This window comes from Sus scrofa, chromosome 15, assembly GCF_000003025.6.
Source record: "Sus scrofa isolate TJ Tabasco breed Duroc chromosome 15, Sscrofa11.1, whole genome shotgun sequence".
NCBI classification, from domain to species: Eukaryota; Metazoa; Chordata; class Mammalia; order Artiodactyla; family Suidae; genus Sus; species Sus scrofa.
Window position 1 is genome coordinate 112,851,276 of NC_010457.5, and position 23,049 is coordinate 112,874,324.

Below are 23,049 nucleotides of genomic sequence, written 5' to 3' on the forward strand. Positions count from 1 at the left end.
GAAGGAAAGAAGTCATAAAGATTAGAACAGAAACAAATGAAATAGAAATGAAGAAAACAACAGAAAAGATCAATGAAATTAAAAGCTGGTTCTTTGAAAAGATAAAAATTGATAAACCATTAGGCAAACTCATCAAGAAAAAAAGGAAGAGGGCTCAAATTAATACAATTAGAAATGAAAAAGGAGAAGTTACAAATTGACATCATAGAAATACAAAGGATCAGAAAAGACTACTATAAGAAACTATATGTCAACCAAAAAAAAAATGGACAAATTCTTAGAAAGGTATAACTTCCCAAGACTGAACCAGGAAGAAGTAGAAAATATGAAAAGACTCGTTACAATCACTGAAAGTGAAACTGTGATTAAAAAACTTCCAATGACAAAAATCCAGGACTGGAGAGGCAGATCAAGACAGCAGAGGAGTAAGACATCATGCTCACCTTCTCCCACAAACACATCAAAAAAAACACATCTACATGTAAAATGACTCACATGGAACATTTGCTGAATGCTGGAAGAAGTTACGCCTCCAAAAAGGGCAAGAAACTCTTGACATAACTAGGTAGAACAAAAGAAAGAGAGAAAGAAAAGGAATCAGGTCGGGACTAGTATTCCTAACTGATGAGGAGGTCAGTAGAGACAGAAGGACCTCAAAGTCACCAAGAAAAGTGCAGTGGCTGGACTGAGGAGGGCAAAGCAGAGTGAGAGTCACACAGATCATCTGCACTACTGCCCTGGACACCACAGCCTGAGAGTCCCAGGTGAAGGCTGGGAGCTGAGCCTCAGGCTCCAGAGGTCAGTCCCAGGGAGAGGACCAGGGTAGGCTGTGTGGGGACAGCCTGAGAGGCAAAAGAGAAGTGTGCCACAGGTGGGGGAGTGGTGTGCTATGGGCTGGGGAGGGAACGCAGGAGAAGGTCTGGGCCCGCAGTCAGAAGCAAGAGGCCATTGTTGGGGAGGGCGAGAAAGGAGGGGTGGACTGCCATAGGAATCTCCCTGAGCACATGAGAGCTCTCAGAGGTCGGAGTGCCTCTGGTGCAGGCTATGGGTAGTGAGAAGCCACTTGCTCAGGCTGTGGGAAACTGGGCACTTCTTATGCAAGTGACGGGTAGCTGGATACCTCTTGGGTGGGCTAAGGGCAGCAGGGGGCTAAGTGTGATGTGGTGCCTCTTGCATGATCTACAGGCAGCAGGGATGGACAGCGGTGGCATCTCGGAGGCAGAGGGAGGCATTGCCTGCCACAACTGGGGGCCTGTGACTGGGCTCCACTTGCAGCCACAGTCACCTCAAGGGTTGGCAAAAAAAAAAAAGAGGGTAGTGCAACTAAACACCACACATGGTTGTTCTCACTCCCCTGGGAACACACCTACCATGCAGCTGCCACTAGCAAATGCCCTAGGTAGGGCCCAGATGCTTGATCACTGCCCCTTCCCAAGACCCTACAACTAGAATCAGCTGGTGCAGCAACACCTGCGTGGGGACAAGCAAGACAGGGTGCTTCGTGCGTGGTCTGCAGGTGGCAGCAGCAAACCACCACAGTTATCACTAACTCCAGAGGTGGGTGTGCCCTGCTACCACTAGGGGTCCTGAACAGGCACCACTTGCAGTTCCAAAAACCTCAGAGGAGGGCACTGCAACCTACTGTTGCTCTCACTCCCCTGGGAACTCTCAGACTCTGCTGCTGCCACTGCCAAATGCTCTGGGCACCTTGCCAATCTGCCTAAGGCTTATCACCACTTCCCAGGGCCCTGTAACTAAGAGTAGCCTGCACCACCTTCCTGCAGGTCCTTGCTGCTGTTAAGAGTCCAGCCACCAGGCACTGACTACTTGCCCTACCCATTGCCTCCTTCTCCCTGGAAACACACTCAGCACCCTGGGGATAACAGCCTGCTCACACTGAAGAAAGAGACAGCAGATCTTTACACTTCCCACACCAAAAATAAATAGCAATCTCCCACAAAACTTGAACAGGCACTCTTGCATATAAGTAGCCCTCCAAGACTACAGGTTGGCTTCCCTAAACTCACAGAAAAAGAAAAACATAAGCAAGAAGAAGAAGTTCAGGAATCACTCCCAGTTAAAAGAACAGGGGAATTCACCTGAAACAGGAAACAATAAAACAGACCTCTGCAGTCTGACAGACACCGAGTTCAAAAGAAAGGTAGTGAAAATACTAAAGGGGTTAAGGCTTAATATCAAGGAATTAAGTGTGGATATGAACAGGAATGCATATTCCTTTAGAAAGGAACTAGAAAATACAAGGAGGAATACAGAAAAATTAGAAAGAGATAAAAAATTGCAGAGATAAAAACTGAGCTAAAGGCAATAAAGAGCAGAATAAATAATGCAGAGGAATGAATTACTGACTTCGAAGATAGAATAATGGAAATAACTCAGTCAGGACAACAGACAGAAAACCAAATGAAAAAAACACGAAAGCAATATAAGAGACCTATAGGATAAGATAAAGAGGGCCAATATATGCATAACAGGAATTCCAAAAGGAGAAAAAAAGAAAAGGGGATTGAAAATATATTTGAAGACATTATATCTGAAAATTTTTCAAATCTAAAGGAAATGGATATCAAGATACAGGAAGCACAGAGGGCCCCAAACAAGTTGAACCCAAATAGGCCCACATCAAGACATATTATAACAAAAATGGCAAAACTTACATAAAGAGAGGATTCTAAAGGCAGCAGGAGAAAAGCAAAACATTAATTATAAGGGAACCCCCATGAGGCTACCAGGTGATTTCTCTACAGAAACACTGCAGGCAAGAAGAGAGTGGCAAGATATATTTAAAGTTCTGAAAGGAAAAAATTTGCAACATAGAATACTCTGTCTAGCAAGAATATCATTTAATATAGAAGGGGAAATGAAGAATTTCTCCAACAAACAAAAGCTAAAAGAGTACAGTAATACTAAACCCATTCTAAAAGAAATACTGAAAGGGCTTCTCTAAATAAAGAAAGAAGTCAGAAGAACTAGGATGGAGGAAACCACAACTGGAAAGTAATCAGTTAAATAAGCCAGCATATGGATATAAAAGAGAAAAAAGATACTGTAAAAGCGATGATAAATAGCAAAGGAACAGCAAAAGGACAAACAATGTTAAAAAAAAAAAAGACTTCAAAATCATAGCATGTGGGAAAGGAAAGTAAGAAAATACAGATTTTTTTTTCTTTTTTAATTTTAATAATGAGTTTGAGCCTATATGACTACCAGGCTAAAGCAGCAGATATAGGAGAGGATTACCATACTTAAAAAACAGGGCAACCACAAATCAAAACCAGACATTACATTCACAAAAACTAAAAAGAAAAGTAGTCAAGCATAAAATAAAAGGAAATCATCCAACCAAAAAAATAAAGGAGAAACATAGAAGCAAATGGAAAACAAGGTTTAAAACGGCAATAAATAGATATCTATCAAAAATTACCTTAAATGTCACTGGACTGAATGTTCCAATCAAAAGACACAGAGTGGTGGATTGGATAAAAAAAGCAAAAACCTACAATTTGCTTTCTACAAGAGACTCACCTTAGGGCAAAGGACACATATGGATAGAAAGTGAGGGGATAGGAAAGATATTTCATGCCAAAGCTCAAGACAGGAAAGCAGGAGTTGCAATATTCATATCAGATAAAACGGACTTTAAAATGAAGGCCATGAAGAAAGACAAAGAAGAATACTATTTAATGGTAAAAGAATCCATTGAAGAAGAGGATTTTACAATTGTCAATATATATGCCCCTAATATAGGAGCACCCAGATACATAAAACAAATACTAAGACATAAAAGGGGAAATTGATGGGAATACAATAATCATAGGAGACTATAACACCCCACTCACATCAATGGACAGATCCTCTAGACAGAAAATCATTAAGGCAACATAGATCCTAAATGACACAAAAGAAAAGTTGGATGTAATCTACATTTTTGGGACATTACATCCAAGAAAATCAGAACACACATTCTTCTCAAGTGCACATGGAACATTCTAAAGAATTGATCACATACTGGGGCACAAAGCTAAGCTCAACAAATTTAAGAGTATAGAAATTATTTCAAGTACCTTCTCTAACCACAAAGACATGAAACTAGAAATCAACCACAGAAGAAGATGTAAGAAAAAACTAACCACATGGAGACTAAACAACATTTTACTAAAAAAACAATGAGTCAATGAGGAAATAAAGAAGGAAATAAAAAATACCTTGAGGCAAATGATAATGAAGACGCAACCAGTCAAAATGTATGGGATACTGCAAAAGCAGTGCACAGAGGGAAAATCATAGCAATACAGGGCTTCCACCAAAAAAGAAGAAAAATATCAAATTGACAACTTAACCCACCACCTAAATGAATTAGAAAAGAAGAAAAAACAAAACCTAAAGCAGCAGAAGGAAGGAAATCATAAAGATCAGAGAGAAAATAAATAAAATAGAGATTCAGAAAACAATGGAAAAAAATAATAAAACCAAGAAGTGGTTCTTTGAAAAGGTAAACAAAATTGACAAACCTCTGGCCAGACTCACCAAGAAGAGGAGAGAAAGAACTCAAACACAATAAGAAATGAACAAGGAGAAATCTCAACCGATACCACAGAAATACAAAAAACCATAAGAGAACACTATGAACAACTGTATGCCAACAAATTTGACAACCTAGAAGAAATGGACAACTTTCTAGAGACTTACAGCCTGCCAAAACTGAATCAAGAAGAAATAGATCAACTGAACAGGCCAATCACTAGAAATGAAATTGAATATGTCATAAAAACACTCCCTACAAATAAAAGTCCAGGACCAGATGGCTTCACAGGTGAATTCTTCCAAACATACAAAGAGGAACTTGTACCCATCCTCCTCAAACTTTTCCAAAAGGGTAAATAAGAAGGAACACTCCCAAAGATATTCTATGATGCCACAATCACCTAATTCCAAAATCAGACAAAGATACCACCAAAAAAAGAAAACTATAGGCCAATATCTTTGCTGAATGTAAACACAAAAATTCTCAGCAAAATTTTAGCCAACCAAATTCAACAACATATCAAAAAGATCATTCACCAGACCAGGTGGGATTCATCCCAGGTTCACAAGGATGGTTTAACACATGCAAATCAATCAATGTCACACACCACATTAACAAAAGCAAAGTCAAAAACCACATGACCATCTCAATAGATGCAAAAAAGGCATTTGAAAAAGTCCAACATCCATTCATGAAAAAAAACTCTTACCAAAATGGGTAGAGAGGGAATATACCTTAACATAATAACAGCCATTTATGACAAACCCACAGCAAATATAATACTCAATGGAGAAAAGCTGAAAGCCTTCCTGCTAAAATCTGCAACAAGACAAGGATGCCCACTCTCACTCCTGTTATTCAACATAGTATTGCAAGTCCTAGCCAAAGCAATCAGACAAACAAAAGAAATAAAAGGTATCCAAATAGGAAGAGAAGAGATAACACTGTCACTGTATGCAGATAACATGATTCTATACATAGAAAACCCTAAGGACTCAACCCAAAAATTACTTGAACTGATCAACAAATTCAGCAAAGTAGCAGGATATAAGACTAACATTCAGAAATCAGTCACATTTCTGTACACTAACAATGAAACATTAGAAAAGGAATACAGAAATAAATAATACCTTTAAAAATTCTATTTAAAAAAATCAAATACCTGGAATAAACCTGACCAAGGAGGTGAAAGACTTATATGCTGAGAACTCTGAGACATTCATCAACGAAATTAAAGAGGATTCAAAAAAATGGAAAGATAGTCCATGCTACTGAAATGGAAGAATTAATATTGCAAAAATGGCCATACTACCCTAAGCAATCTACAGATTCAAGGTAATCCCTATCAAATTACCCATGACATTTTTCACAAAACCAGAACAAACCATCCAAAAATTTACAGGGAACCACAAAAGACCCAGAGTTGCCAAATCAATCCTGAGGAATAAAAAACCAAGCAGGAGGCATAACTCTCCCAGACTGCAGGCAATTTTACAGAGCCACAGTAATCAAGACACTCTGGTACTGGTACCAAAACAGACAGACAGATCAATGGAACAGAATAGAGAACTCAGAAATAAACCCAGACACCTATGGTCAATTAATCTTTGACAAAGGAGGCAAGAACATAAAATGAGAAAAAGACAGTCTTTCAAGCAAATGGCGCTGGGAAAACTGGACAGTCACATGTAAATCAATGAAACTGGAACACACCCTCACACCATGCTCAAAAATAAACTCAAAATGGCTTAAAGACTTAAATGTAAGACAACACACCATCAAACTCCTAGAAGAGAACATAGGCAAGACATTTGTTCTCTGATATCAACCATACAAATGTTTTCTCAGTGGTTACCGAATCTGACTAGGCGGGTTCAATCCTGGCCTCACTCAGTAGGTTAAGGATCCATTGTTGCCATGAGCTGTAGTGTAGGTTGCAGACATGGCTCGGATCCCGCATTGCTGTGGCTCTGGCGTAGGCCGGCAGCTACAGCTCTGATTGGTCCCGTAGCCTGGCAACCTCCATATGCCATGGGTGCAGCCCTAGAAAATACACACACACACACAAAAAAAAATAACAAATGCTGGAGAGGGTGTGGAGAAAAGGGAACCCTTCTGCACTGTTGGTGGGAATGTAAATTGATATAACCACTATGGAAAACAGTATGGAGGTACCTTAGAAAACTATACATAGAACTACCATATGACCCAGCAATACCACTCTTGGGCATATATCCAGACAAAACTTTCCTTGAAAAAGACACACACCCCCACAATAGCCAAGACATGGAAACAACCTAATTGTCCATCAACAGATGAATGGATTAAGAAGATGTGGTATATATATACAATGGAATACTACTCAGCCATAAAAACAAACAAAATAATGCCATGTGCAGCAACATGGATGGAACTACAGACTCTCATACTAAGTGAAGTCAGTCAGAAAGAGAAAGACAAATGCCGTATGATATCACTTATATCTGGAATCTAATATATGGCACAAATGAACCTGTCCACAGAAAAGAAAATCATGGACATGGAGAGTAGACTTGTGGTTGCCAAGCAGGAGGGGGAGGGAGTGGGATGGACTGGGAATTTGGGGTTAAAAGATGTAAACTCTTGCATTTGGAATGGATAAGCAATGAGATCACACTGTATAGTACTGGAAACTATATCTAGTCTCTTATGATGGAGCATGATGGAGGATAATGTGAGAAAAAAGAATGTATTTTTGACTGAGTCACCTTGCTGTACAGTAGAAAATTAACAGAACACGGTAAACCAGCTATAATTGAAAATAAAAATCACTCTAAAAAATAAAAAATATAATAAAATTCTGAAAAAAAAAAAGAAAAAAGCCAGGACCAGAGAGCTTCACAGATGAAGTCTACCAAAAATTGAGAAGAGTTAACACCTAGCCTTCTGAAACTCTTCCAAAAAACTGCAGAGGAAGACACATTCTATGAGGCCACCATCACCAAATATCAAAACCAGCCAAATATACCACAAAAAAAGAAAATTCCAGGCCAATATCACTGACGAACACAGAGGCAAAAATCCTCAACAAAATACTAGCAAACTGGGGAGTTCCCATTGTGCCGCAGCAGAAATGAATTAACTAGTATACATGGGGAATCAGGTTCAGTCCCTGGCCTTGCTCAGTGAGTCAGTGATTCGGTGTTTCTGTGAGCTGTGGTATAGGTCGCAGAGGCGGCTTAGATCCCACGTTGCTATGGCTGTGGCACAGGTTGGCAGCTGTAGCTCTGATTCAATCCTTGCCTGAGAACTTCCATATGCTGCAAGTGTGGCCCTAAAAAGAAAGAAAAAAAAAAGGAAAGGAGAAAACAAAATACTAGCAAACTGAATCCAGCAATACATTAAAAGGATCATGCACCATGATCAAGTGGGACTTTTCGCAGGGATGCAAGGATTTTTCAGTATCTGTAAATCAATCAGTGTGATTCACTACATTAATTAGTTGAAGAATAAAAACCATACGATCATCAACAGAGGCAAAAAAGCTTTACACAAAATTCAACACCCATTTATGACTTTAAAAAAAGCCTCCAGAAATGGAGCAGAGAACCTACCTCAACACAGTAAAGGTCATATATGACAAATACACAGCTAACGTTTTTCTAAATGGTGAAAAGCTGAATTTCTGCTAAGATGAGGAACAAGACTAGGATATCCACTTGAGACACTTTTATTCAACATAGTTTTGGGAGTCTGAGTCATGCCAATCAGAGGAGAAAATGAAATAAAAGGAATCCAAATTGGAAAAGAAGAAGTAACACTGGCACTGTTTGTAGTTCCCACTGTGGCTCAATGGGATCAGTGGGGTCTCTGCAGCTCCAGGATTCGGGTTCGATTCCTGGCGTGACACAGTGGGTTAAAGGATCCAGCATTGCCACGACTATGGATCAGATCTGATCCCTGGCCCAGGAACTCCATATGCCATGGGGCAGAAAAAACAAGAACAACAAAGAAAAAACTGCTGCTGTTTGCAGATGGCATGATACTATACAAAGAAAATCCTAAAGATGCTAACAGAAAACTACTAGAGTTCATCAATGAATTTGGTGAAGTTGCAGGATACAAAATTAATACAGAAAGCTCTTTCATTTGAATACAATAACAATGAAGATCAGAAACAGAAGTTAAGGAAACAATCCCATTTACTATCATATCAAAAGGAATAAAATACCTAGGACTAAATTTACCAAAAGAGTCAAAAAACCTGTACTCTGAAGACTATAAGATGCTAATGAAAGAAATCATTGATGACACAAATGGAAATATATACTATGTTGTTGGTTTGGAAGAATAAATACTGTAGAAATGACTATAATACTCAAGGCAATCTATAGATTCAGTGCAACCCCCACCAAACTACCAATGATATTTTTCACAGAACTAGAACAAAAAATTTTTAAATTTACATGGAAACATAAAAAACCCTGAATAGTCAAACAACCTTGAATCAGACTCCAGACTATACTACAAAGCTACAGTAATCAAAACTGTGTATAGAACTGGCACAAAAACAGAAATATAGATCAACAGAACAATATATAAAGCCCAAAATAAACCCATATACCTATGGTCAATTAATCTACAACAGAAGCAGCAAGAACATACAGTGGCCAAAAACCCTCTTCAATGAGTGGTGCTGGAGAATGAGAGTGCTACACATAAAAGAATGAAATTAGAAGACTCTCCAACACCATACAAAAAAATACACTCAAAATGGATTAAAGATCCAAATGTAAGATCAGAAACCATAAAATTCCTAGAAGAAAATATAGGCTGATTACTCTTTGACATAACCCACAGCATTATCTTTTTGGATCAGCCTCCTAGAGTAATAAAAATAAAGCAAAAATAAATAAATGGGACTTAATTAAACTTAAAAGCTTTTTCACAGCAAAGGAAACCATAAACAGAATGAAAATACAATCCATAGATTGTATTTGAAAACAGGTTGCAACTGCAGCTCAGATCTGATCCCTGGCCTGGGAACTCCATATGCTATGGGCAGCCAAAAAAAAAAAAAAAAAAAAAAAAAAAAAAGGATGAAGAACTAAATAAACACTTCTCCAAAGAAGATACATGGCCAAAAAAACCATGATAATATGCTCAATATTTCTAATTATTAGATACATGCAAATTCAACCTCACACTGGCCAAAATTGCCAACATCAAAAAGTCCACAATCAATCAATGCTGGAAAGGGAGTAGAGAAAAAGGAACTCTCCTACACTGTTGGTGGGAAGGTAAATTGGTAGAACCACTATGGAAATCATTATGGAGGTTCCGCGAGAAACTAAAAATAGAAGGACCACATGATCCAACAATCCCACTCCTGGTATATATCCAGAGAATACCATAATTTGAAAAAATACATGCACCCCAACATAAATGTCCATTACAGAGGAATGGATAAAGAAGATGTGTTACATATATACAATGGAATATTACTCAGCCATAAAAAAGAATGAAATAATGTGAGGTGGCTCTGAAGACCTAAGAGGCAGGACATGACACAAGTGGCACATCCCGGCCATGGGATCCCAGCATTCTGCTTCTGCTCACCCCCCTTCCTTCAAGCAAAGGAAAGCAGATGACAGAGAGGACTTGCTGGCCGAAGGGGAGCAGGAAGAAGCCATTGCTCAGTTCCCATATGTGGAGTTCACCGGGAGAGATAGGCATCAACTGTCTCACTTGCCAGGGGACAGGCTACATTCCAACAGAGCAAGTAAATGCGTTGGTGGCTTTGAGCCCACACAGTGATCAGAGATTGCGTCCTCAGAGAACTAAGCAATATGTCCTCTTGTCTGTCCCGCTCTGTCTCCTAGCATCTGGTTTGGTGGTTTTCTTCATATTTCCACATTCGGTCCTCATGGATGATGATGGCATCAGAGTGGTGAAAGTAATGTTTAATAAGCAGGAATCCCTTGTAATCCTCTCCATCCTGGCCACCCTGAAAATCAGAAACTCCAACTTCTATCCAGTGGCGGTGACCAGCCTATCCTGCCAGGTTCAGTACATGAACACTGTGGTCAAGTCATACATGACCACTAACGTCTCCCTCATTCCACCACAGAGTGCACACCTGGTGAATTTTACCACAAAGGCTGAAATGGGAGGACCATTTTCCTATATGTATTTCTTCTGCACATTACCCGACATCCTGGTGCACAATATAGTGGTCTTCATGCGGACTTCAGTGAAGATTTCCTACATTGGCCACATGATCCAGAGCTCCTTGGAGACACATCACTATGTGGATTGTGGAGCCAATTCCACGGCTATTTAGAAACTGGCCTTGGTTTTTCCATGGCAGCACCTGTCAGAAGAGACAGCAGTGCCCGGGCCTGAGCTCCATACCTACCCCAGGTGATGGAGCTGGGGGAGAAAATGGTTTTCTCAGTCCCCAGAAAACACTCTCCTGCCACTTGGGAGGAAAACTCCTTTCTGTAGCACAGTGTACGCTTCTCAGAACCAGCAGGATCACTGCCTAGTGCCTAGCATGTGCCCAGCAAATAGTAGGCACTCAAAGGTTTGAAGAGTTTAATTGAGATCTTTTCAGCTGTTCTCGGGGCATTATAAATTCAAATCATATCATGATTCTAGGTTATTAGTGACATGGAAATAGGACTGTCAGGGCCTCACCACAGAAGAGGCAGCAGGAAAGGAACATTTGAATACATAAAAGAAGAAAGCACAGACCATTCAATATGTGAAAATGTTTGATCTGCTCCCAGATGCCTAGGGACTTTATAAAAACTTATTTTTTTCCCACAGAAAGTTATAATTGTTTATATGAGGAATTTATGTGGGGTGTGATTTACCCTTCATGAATAGGCTGGAACATAGATTAGTGAATTTGCTAGAAAAATAAACCCTGCTTTTGATTCAAAAAAAAAAGAAAGAAAGAATGCCATTTGCAGCAACATGGATGGACCTAGAGATTATCATACTAAATGAAGTAAGCCAGGCAGAGAAAGACAAATATCATATAATATCACTTTATTACATGGATTCATAAAAAAAGATACAAATGAACCTATTTACAAAAAAGCAACAGACTCACAGGCTTCAAAAAGAAACCTACAGGAGTTCCTATCATAGCTCAGTGGTAATGAAATCCAGCATTGCTGTGAGCCGTGATGTAGGTCACAGACGCAGCTCAGATCTGGCACTACTGTGGCTATAGGCCAGCAGCTATAACTCCAATTCAACCCCTAGCCTGAGACCTTCCATATGTCACAGATGCAACCCTGAAAAACAAAAAAATAGAAAAGAAAAGAAACTTATGATTACCAAAGGGGAAAAGTGGGGGAGAGAGATGTATTGGGAGATTGGGAATGGCACATGCACACTGTTGTATAAGAATGGATGGTCACTGGGGACCTGCTGCATAGTACAAGGAACTCTTTTCAGTATTCTATGATAACCTATATGGGAAGAGAATCTGAAAAAGAATGGATATGTATATATGAATAATTGAATCATTCCACTGTACAGCAGAAATCAACAACTATACTCTAATAAAACAACTATACTCTAATAAAAACAACTATACTCTAATAAAATTTTTAAAAATTGAAAAAAATGGCAAAAAATACAAACAGGTGGAGGCTAAACAAGATGAAACTAAATAACCAATGGATCACTAAAGAAATCAAATAGCAAATCAAAAAAATATCTGGAAACAAATAAAAATAAAAACACAATGACCCAAAATCTAAGGGATGCAGCAAGAGGAGTTCTAAGAGCGAAGTTTATGCAGCTACACAAAACTATAGCTAGGCAATAAATGATGGAAAAAGAATAAACAAAACCCAGGTAGAAGGAAAGAAATCATAAAGATCAGAGTAGAAGTAAATGAAATAGAGACTAAACATACAATAGAAAACATCAATGAAACTAGGAGCTGGTTATCTGAAAAAGATAAACAAAATTGATAAACTGTTAACCAGCTTCATCAAGACAAGGTGAGAGGGGGCCCATTTCATTCCAGAAATGAAAAAGAAGTTACAATCAACACCACAGAAATACAAAGGATCATAAGAGATTACAATAAGCAACTATATGCCAATAAAATGGACAACCTAGGAGAAATGGATAAATTCTTGGAAAGGTAAAATCTCCTAAGAAGGAACCAGGAACAAACAGAAAATATGAATAGACCAATCAACTATAAGCAGTGAAATTTAATCAGTAATGATAAAAAAAAAAATACTCACAACAAACAAAAGTCCAAGACCAGATGGCTTCACAGGCAAATTCTACCAAACCTTCAGAGAAGAGTTAACACCTATCCCTCTCAAAGCATTCCAAAAACTGTATAGGAAAGAACTTCAAAACTCATTCTATGGGAATTCCTATTGTGGCTCAGTGGGTTAAGAACATGACTAGAATCCATGAGAATGCAGATTTAATCCTTGGCCTCGCTCAGTGGGTTAAGGATCCAGCGTTGCTGTGAGCTGTGGCGTAAGTTGAAGACGTGGCTCAGATCCGGTGTTGCTACAGCTCCCTAGCTTGGGAACTTCCATATGCCACAGGTGCAGCCCTAAAAAACAAACAAACAAACAAAAACATTCATTCTATTAAGTCAGCCAGCATCACCCTGATACCAAAACCAGACAAAAAGACCATTAAAAAAAGAAAGTTATAGGCCAATATCACTGATGAAGATAGATGAAAAATCCTCAATAAAATATTAGCAAAACAAATCCAATGATACATTAAAAGGATCATGCACTGTGATAAAATAGAATTTTTCTCAGGGATAAAAGAATTTTCAGTATTTGCAAGTCAATCAATGTGATATACCATATTAACAAACTGAAGGATAAAAACCAAATGTCCTCTCAGAAGATACGGAAAAAGCTTTTGACAAAATTCAATATCCATTTATGGTACCATAAAGTGGGCATAGAGGGAACATACCTAAACATAATAAAGACCATATATGACAAGCCCATCATACTCATACTCAGTGGTCAAAAGCTGAAATCACTGCCTCTAAGATCAGGTACAAAGACAAAGATGGCCACTCTCACCACTTTTATTCAACATGGTAAGAGAAAACACAGCCACAGCAAGCAGGCAAAAAAAAAAAAAAAAAAAAGGAATCCAAACTGGAAGGAAGAAATAATATTATGATCATCACTGTCTTCACTTGACATGATACTAAAAAAATCCTAAAGATGCCACCAAAAAAACTACTAGGGCTCATCAATGAATTTGGTTAAGATGTAAGATACAAAACTAATATACAGAAATCTGTTGCATGTCCATAAACCAAAAACAAACTATCAGAAAAAGAAATTTTATTTTATTTTATTTTTGTCTTTTTGCCTTTTCTAGGGCTTCTTCCCACGGCATATGGAGGTTCCCAGGACAGGGGTCTAATCAGAGCTGTAGCTGCCAGCCTATGCCACAGCCACAGCAGTGCAGGATCCAAGCTGCATCTGCAACCTACACCACAGCTCAGGGCAACGCCAGATCCTTAACCCACTGAGCAAGGCCAGGGATCGAACCCACAACCTCATGGTTCCTAGTCGGATTCGTTAAGCACTGAGCCAGAACAGGAACTCCCCGAAAAAGAAATTTAAAAAAAATAATCCCATAGTAAATTTTTTAATTGAAAAGAGGAGTTCCCTGGTGGCCTAGAAGTTAAGGATTCAGCAGTCATTGCTGTGGCCCAGATTCAATCCCTGACCTGGAACTTCCATATGTTGTGAGGTAGTATGGACAAAAAAATTTAATTATTCAATTAAAAAATTTTTTAATCCAAATATTAATCACATCAAAAAGGATAAAATACCTAGGACTAAATCTATCTAAGGAGGTAGAAGATGTGTATTTGGAAAACGAAAAGACACTGATGAAAGAAACTGAAGACAATACAAGCAGATGGAAAGATATACCATGTTCATTAAAAGAATTAATACTGCTAAAATGACCATATTATTCAAGGCAATCTACAGAGTCAATGCAATCCTATCAAAATACTAAGGGCATTTTTCACAGAACTAGAATAAAAAAAACTTAAAAATTTGTATGGAAACAAAAAGATCCCAAATAGCCAAAATAATCTTGAAAAAGAAGAACAGATCTAGAGGAATCATACTTCCTGCTTCAGAACAGACTACACCACAAAGCTATAGTAATCAAGTCAGTATGGTATTGGTACAAAACTAGACACACAGATCAGTGGAACAGAATAAAAAGCCCAAAAATAAACACAGGCACTTAAGGTCAATTACTCTGTAACAAAGACAAAAATTTACAATGGAGAATAGACAGTCTCTTTAATAAGTGGTACTAGGGAAAACTGGATAGCTATATGCAAAAGAATGAAATTCGTACATTCTCCAACATCATATACAAAAATAAACTCAAAATGCAACAAAGACCTATATGTAAGACCAAAAATCATAAAACTCCTAGAAGAAACACAGGCAGAACACTCTTTGACATAAATTGCAGCAATATCTTTTTAGAACTGTACCAACAGCAAAAGAAATAAAACAAAAATAAACAAATGGGGCCTAATTAACCCTAAAAGCTTTTTGTACAGCAAAGGAAACCACTGATACAATGAAAGGAGAACCTTCTGAATGGAGAAAAATATTTGCCAATGATATGATCATCAATAAGGGGTTAATATCAAAAGTTTATAAACAGCTCATACAAGTCAATAGCATAAAAAAAAAAAAAAACCCAACCAAAGAATGAACCTAAATAGACATTTTTCCAAAGAAGACATACATGCGGCCAAAGGCACATGAAAAAAAGTTTTTAATCTTTAATTATCAGAGAAATTAAAACCATAATGAGATATCACTTCAAACCTGCCAGAATGGCTATCATCAAAAAGACCACAAATAGCAAAAGCTGGCAAGGGTATGGAGAAAAAGGAAATCCTCATACACCATTGGTGGGAGTGTGAATTGGTGTAGCCACTGTGGAAAAAAGTATGGAGGTTTCTCATATTTATAATTGTCAAGATACAAAAGCAAACTAAGTGTCCATCAACAGATGAATGGATAAAAAAGATGTGACACATACACACACACAAATACACAATGAAATACTACTCAGCCATTTAGAAAGGATAAAATTTTGCCGTCTACAACAACGTGGATAGACTTGGAAGATGTTATGTTAAGAGAAATAAGTCAGACAGAGAAAGATGTATATCACTTATATGCAGCAGCTAAAAAGTAAAACAGGCTCGTGAATATAACAAAAAAGAAACAGATTCATTAATATAGAAAACAAACTAACGGTTACCAATAGGGACAGGGAAGAGGAGGCCAAGACAGGAATAGAGGACTGAGAGATACAAACTACTGTGTACAAAATAAACTACAAGGGTATACTGTACAAAAAGTATCTATATAAACTAGTCTATATATGCCAGATTATATACACACACATGTGTACTGACATAGAAAATGTGTGTATAAAAATGTATTATTACTTTAAAAAAGAGTTTTTTCCAGGCTAAGACTTAAATCGGGAGCTGCAGCTGCCATCCTACACCACAGCCTTAGTAATGCCACATTTGTGACCTATGTCACAAGTTGCCACAACACATGATCCTTAACCCATTGAACGAGGCCAGGGATGGAACCTGCATCCTTTTGGGCATTATGTTGGGTTCTTAACCCACTAAGCCACAGTGGGAACTCCTAAAAAAGAGAGCTTGAAGGTCAAGAAACTAAAACATCAGCAACAATATAGCAACTCAGTAAAATGAAGGAAAAAATAAAAGAGCAAAAAATAATGCATTAGAAAACAGAGAGATAAAGGAAGAAAATAAACCCAAAATTTTACTCTAGGATAAATCAGACACAAAGTTCTTAAAAATTTTTGAAAAATTACACCTGGATAATTTTTGTATTAAAAGCAAACTTATAAAATGCTACAATCAAGATAGATATATAGATTAGTAAGCCCCGTAACAGATTTATACATTTATGAAAACTCAATATATGATAAAAGTGTTACTTTAAACCAGAAGGTAAGTATAAACCACTATAATTTATAGAGATGTGCTGGAACAACTAACCACATGGAAAAGAGAAAGTTAGTTATTGCCTCACAACGAATACAGAAATAAACACCAGGGGTAAGAGTTCTTAAACAAGACACAGAAAGATATAATCCATAGAGAAAAACATTAATCCATATAATTGCATTGAAATTAAAATCCCTGTTCAGACTTGTGGTTGCCAAAGGGGAGGAGGAGGGAGTAGGATGGATTGGGAGTTTTGGGTTAGTAGATGCAAACTGTTACATTTAGAATGGAAAAGCAAGGCGGTCCTGCTGTATAGCACAGGGAAGTATATCCAGTCACTTGTGATAGAAAATGATAGAAGATAATATGAGAAAAAGAATGTGTACATGTATATAAACCGGGTCACTTTGCTATACAGCAAAAATTGACAGAACATTGTAAATCAACTATAATAAAAATTTTTTTAAATAAAATCTCCGTTCAAAAGTGGATTCACCAAAAAAACTGAAAAGACAAGCTACCATATGAGAAATTTATAATATTTATAGCTAACCAAGAATAGTATCTAACCACCACTACTCCACACCTTCAAATAAAGAGTAAAAAAGATAAGTTTTAATTCAAAAGGTGATGGTCAATTACATGGAGTCCCAATCTATATATTCAGGAACAATTAAATTGGAATAGCAATAAAATAATATTTCACTCCCATTATACTGCAAAAATTAAGGGACCAAAAAATATAAAATGTTTACAGGGATGTAGGAAACCAGGAACTCTTATGCAATGCCAATGGGAATAATGATTGTCCAGTCACATAAGTAACCATAGGAAAGTTGATGATAGTCATGCCTAAAATCCAGCATTTCTACTTTTAGGCATATACCCAAGAAAAGCTCTCCACAGTTTCACCAAAAAACACATACAGGACAATCACTGAAGTATTGTTTTTACTGGCATAGAAACTGTAACACTGTATATGTCTATCAATAGAAAATAAAAGAGATAAACAACCATTGATTTATACAATTCCATTCTATTCATACAATTAAACATCATATAGGAAGCATACAAATATATAAAAATAATGCTGAGACAAAAAACAAGGGCAAGAGTTCATAGTATAAATATCATTTATATAGACTTAAAAGCATGGAAAAATAAAGTTTATTTGTAGATAAACATCTATGTGCCAACAGTATAGAATATACATAAAAATAATAACTATGAAAAAATATGGAAAGGAAATGGGATCAGGAAGGACTATACAAGTACTTCAATTATAAGCTAATAATTTATTATTCTAAAAATAAAACCCAAAATAGCAAAAATTTAACATTTGATAAATCCAGGTGTGGATACATATGTGTGCATTACATTGCTTTCTAGAACTTTTTTTTTTTTTCCCCACTGTACAGCAAGGGGATCAAGTTATCCTTACATGTATACATTTTTTTTCCCCACCCTTTGTTCTGTTGCAACATGAGTATCTAGACATAGTTCTCAATGCTACTCAGCAGGATCTCCTTGTAAATCTATTCTAAGCTGTGTCTGATAACCCCAAGCTCCCGATCCCTCCCACCCCCTCCCTCTCCCATCAGGCAGCCACAAGTCTATTTTACAAGTCCATGATTTTCTTTTCATGCTTTCTAAAACTTTTTATACGTTTATAATTTTTCTTAAAACAAACAAAACTCTAAAAATTCCAATGAAATCTACTCAGAATTTCTCATACACATATAAATGCCAACAAAGCAGAGGTTTATAAAAAATGTATAACATTCCTATTAACTGGAATTCAATAAGGAAGTTCTTAACTTCTCAATATGATAAAATGGTCATGATAAATTACAAAAGACAGCCTCAACTTACAGAGTATATCAAAAATCTTAACATAAACTACATTTTTATAAAGCCCAGTAACAATTATTTTGTGGGAAGAGGTAAGAAGAAGCTAAAACTACTAATTTTTTTTAAATAAAAGAATAATAAAAACAATACCTTGGAGGCACGAATCTGCCTGTGAACATCTGTTAGTTGTTGGATTTTATACTCTAGTTCTGAAATCTGGGCTTGAAGCCATGTCCATCGGCTGCCAACTCTTGCTCTGTCTACAAGCCACTTCCATTCAGTACTACAGTTACTGTGAACAAGATAAACACTGTTAGTCAAAGCACAAAGATAATCAAGTTTTAAGAGAAACTGCTTCATAACTTCCTTGACTCCTGTCATACAATCCCAAATTCCTTTATAAAACATCTAATTACATGAAAGAAGAATGGTGTATCAACTTATCAAGATTTGATTTCCTTACCTTTCTATCCCACAAACACCTGTTTTTTATTCAATATTGTGTATCTAGTAGTAGGATAAGCTCCTTGCTATGTAAAACTTCATTAATGCTGAAGGGCTGAAATAGGAATGGGCCAGGCAAGGAGAAGAAACAGGGATGACAACACCAACACAATGTAAAAACTGTGTGGTGAGCCTTTTATATTAAGGAGATGTCAAGTATAGGACAAGTCATTTGAACTGCACTAGACCTAAATCCACGTAAAAAAATATAGAGTAGGTTCCATCCCTGACCTTGCTCAGTGGGTTAAGGATCCAGCGTTGTCATGAGCTGTGGTGTAGGTCACAGACTCGGCTGAGATCTGACATTGCTGTGGCTGTGCCATAGGCTAAGGGCTGTGGCTCTGATTGGACCTCTAGCCTGGGAACTTCCACATGCCACGGGTGCGACCATAAAAAGCAAAAACAACAACAAAATATAGAGTATTCAATTTTACTACACGTAATTTTCATTTCCTAAAACAGGAATCAATTTTTTAATGTTAAAAATTATAAAAAACATGAATGCTCTGCTACATTTCAAATAGGCATGTCAAATATGTCTTGAGATGTCTATTAAGATAAACAGCTTGTTAAAAACTTGATTCCCAGGAGTGACAGCTCAGAGATGACAAAGAATTTACATAAAGCCTCTTTCATATTTAAAAATAAGGGTTGAACCTTAGCTCCTCGACATCTTAGCAAGAACACTGCTCTAACCCCCAGTTTGTGAGATTACAAATTAATTACTTTATGAAAATAGTCCAACCACTCCAACTAGAAAACATTCACTCGGAGTGAGTGGGTGAGAGAGAAAGAGTGTGTGTGTGTACATATGTGTCTGGAATAATTAATTAGGAATTTCAGATTGCCAAGGAAGAAAATGAAGGAGTAACTGAAGAAATTGAAAGTACAACTGAAGGGCAATAACTACTTAATGGGAAAACACAAACTTCATGAAAAACTTGTTTAAAACTGCATTTATTGTCAAAACCCACAGAATTCACACCACCAAAGTGAACTCAAATGTAAACCACGGACTTTGAGTGATAGTGAGGTGTCATGTAAATTCACAGATTGTGATAAACACACCACCTTTGTGCAGTATATTAGTAGTAGGAAAAATTGTATCTGTGTAGAGACAGGGGGCAGGTGGGAACTCGGTACTCTCTGCTCACTTTTGTTGTAAACCTAAAACTGCTAAAAAAAAGTACACTTTACTTTTACACATTTAACTATAATAAAATATATTTCATATAAACACTAGCCAGAAAAAAAAAATAAAGGAATGTGTCCCCACACTGGGCAAAAAAAGTCAAAATAAATAAAGTATCTCCAGTCGCCACCAAAAAAAAAGCCAGAGAACACATTTATTCTAAGAGGTCATTTGTTGTCAGAGAAACAGGATTATTGTAACTTTACTACATATAATCCATTCATTATAATGTATTTTACATTATATCAGTATTCCTAAAAGGCTTTTTTTCCCCAGATTCTAACCACACAATGTAACTACAGAAACTGTCGCCTAAATTAGGATTTCTCTGGGTATTATTATTCAGTTTATAGTTATTATTGTGATTTTATAAATGTGACACTATTTTAAATCATTTTCATAAATATAGATGAAATTAAAAATGTCCATTAAAAATACACTACTCATAGAAAATATATACTAACACTAACTTTCCAATCATGAAATTAGAGCCATAGCATGTAACAGTTGCACAGGTAAAGGCTAAGTGTTGGATTTTATGCAAAAAGGAAGTTACTGGCAAAATAGTAACAAAAAAAAAATTTTTGGAGCAGTCTAGCTACATAATGGGACATGAGAATAAATAAGGAAACCAATTAGGAGACAACTATAATAATCTGAGTATGGTACACATCATTGTGATCTCTAAATATTTCCTGTGCTATCTTACATTTCCCAGCCTTCACTGCACTTGGGTTGGAGCCATGTGACTAGTTCTGACCAATGGGCTATGAGCAAAAAAGCTGTTGACCTTTCTTCAAAGCTACTTGTGCAAATAGTGTAGCTACAAGATGGAAAAGGATCACAGCTCAAACCACACTGGAGTTTACATAAACCACAGTAAAGTTTTGCTGTGTTAAACTACTAAGATTAGGAAGTTAATTTGTTATGCTAGACCTTATTCTGACTAAAATACTAAATAAAATATAAAAACGGCCTGGACTGGAAATGGGGTGGAAAATAAAAAAAGAGAGAGATGAAGATAAAGAGGATGGATTCAAGGTTTATTTTAAAGTTGATAGGTCTTGCAGAAGTACGGTGTGGGAGCAAGCATGGGGAAATCAAAGATGATCTTAAACATTCTTTCTTTAAATTTTGTTTCCGTCAGAAAATTTCCCTATCACATTCAATTCTGCTTGGTTATCAAACTGATTATTAGCTCGTGGAAAAATATAATCAAGAAAAAGAAGCATTTATGGAGTTCATGTTATTATACTTCTAATAAAAATACTCTGATACTGAAACTAAGTTTACAAAAATCATTTTTTATGTTCATACATGACATTAAATTATACTAACATAGAAAGTAATATCAGATTAAATTTAAATAAACTAAGTAATGCTGGGGCTTTGTGATATATGAAATGAATTTTCTGTAGAGGATACTTTATCCTACATTTTAATAGATGTGAATAAAATCTGTTAGCTATGCTTAAAAGTGGTAACCAGTCTTTTCAACCAAAAATGTTCTCTTGCTTAAAAATATGTCTAAAAAAAAATTATGGCTGTAAACATGTACACAGATAAGTATATGGCTATCTCATTCAAAGGAGAGTAATACCTGTTATACCCCAAAGTCAAAACATGTTTCATGTAAACAATTTATACAACCTGTGATGTAATGGCTTATATAATGCAGAGTGTAACCAGTTACAACACAGCTGATGCAACAACAAAGTCAAAAGAATGTGAGGCATACCCAGAGTGTTTAGACTCCCAAGTTGGCATATAAGCCTGGCCTTTCAAGCCACTAAGAACATGGACTCCCTACATCTCTGTTGAGTACGTTAAACTGATCACAGACCACCACTTTATAGATCGTCTCGTGATTCTTCTTTGATCCATTCATTCTTTAGAAATGTACACTTTAATTTCTACATATTTCAGATATACATATTTGCCATTTCTTACGACTTCTTTTCTTTGTATAGATCTGAGTTTTCACTCGCTCTTTTTCTATCAGCCTTTAGATCATTTTAAGATTTCTTATAGTACAGACATACTGACAGAAAATTCACTCATTTTGCTTATTTGGAAATGCTATTTTGTTTTTAAAAATAATTTGAATTTGGCTTTTTTTTTTCCTTTCAGCACTTTGAATATGTCATCCCATTGTTTTCTGGCTTGCTTACTTTCTGATGAGAAGTCAGCAATGATTTTTTTTTTTTTTTTTTTTGCTCTCATATAAAATGGTATTTTTTCCCTCCTCTCACTGTTTTTAAGATTTTCTTTTTATCACTAGAACTTCGTGATTTGACAACACTACACTTTGGTGTGGTTATGTTTGTCATTTTGTTTAAGATTGATGTAGATTCCTAGATCTGTAGTTTTATGATTTTCAGCAAATCTGGCAAAATTCTGGTAATTATCCCTCCTAATATTTCTGTCTCCGTTTTAAATCTAGAACTCCAGTTACATGTCACTAATATTCAGTTCATTTTCTTTTTGCTCCATAAGCTTCAATTTGGATAATTTATGTTTCTGTATGTTAAATTTTATTGACCACATCTACTTAATGTCTAGTTTCTTGTTAAGCTGAAGCAACAATTTTTATTTCAGAGTTTGTATTTTTCCCCTGAAAGTTCAGTGGTTATTGTATCTTCAATTTCTCTCATTAGTGTCTGTTTTCCTTTTAATGCCCTGAGTATATTTACAATATTTTAGATATTTTAAAGTCTTTGCCAACAAATCTCATCTCTGTCATTTCTGATTTTTCTCCTCCTCCTTTTGCATTTCTAGTGTTTATTATAATACATATATGTTTATGTATGTAAATATACATCCATATTTATTATAAATACTGTGAATATGATATTTTTTAATTTCTAGATTTTATAGTCTTCTTTAAGGAGTGATAAAATTTCCCAACAGGTTATT

General features: G+C 36.5%; 1 protein-coding gene and 1 pseudogene across 1 annotated transcript in view; one reads left to right on the plus strand and one right to left on the minus strand.

Annotated features, from left to right (window-relative positions):
- The window catches only part of KANSL1L (KAT8 regulatory NSL complex subunit 1 like), a 161,100-nt gene that overhangs the window by 110,149 nt on the left and 27,902 nt on the right, over positions 1 to 23,049 (minus strand). Inside the window, 1 exon segment of the mRNA XM_005672154.3 lies at positions 18,588 to 18,729. Coding sequence (XP_005672211.2) covers positions 18,588 to 18,729 — 142 coding nt within the window.
- LOC100523335 lies at positions 9,941 to 11,476 on the plus strand (annotated as a pseudogene).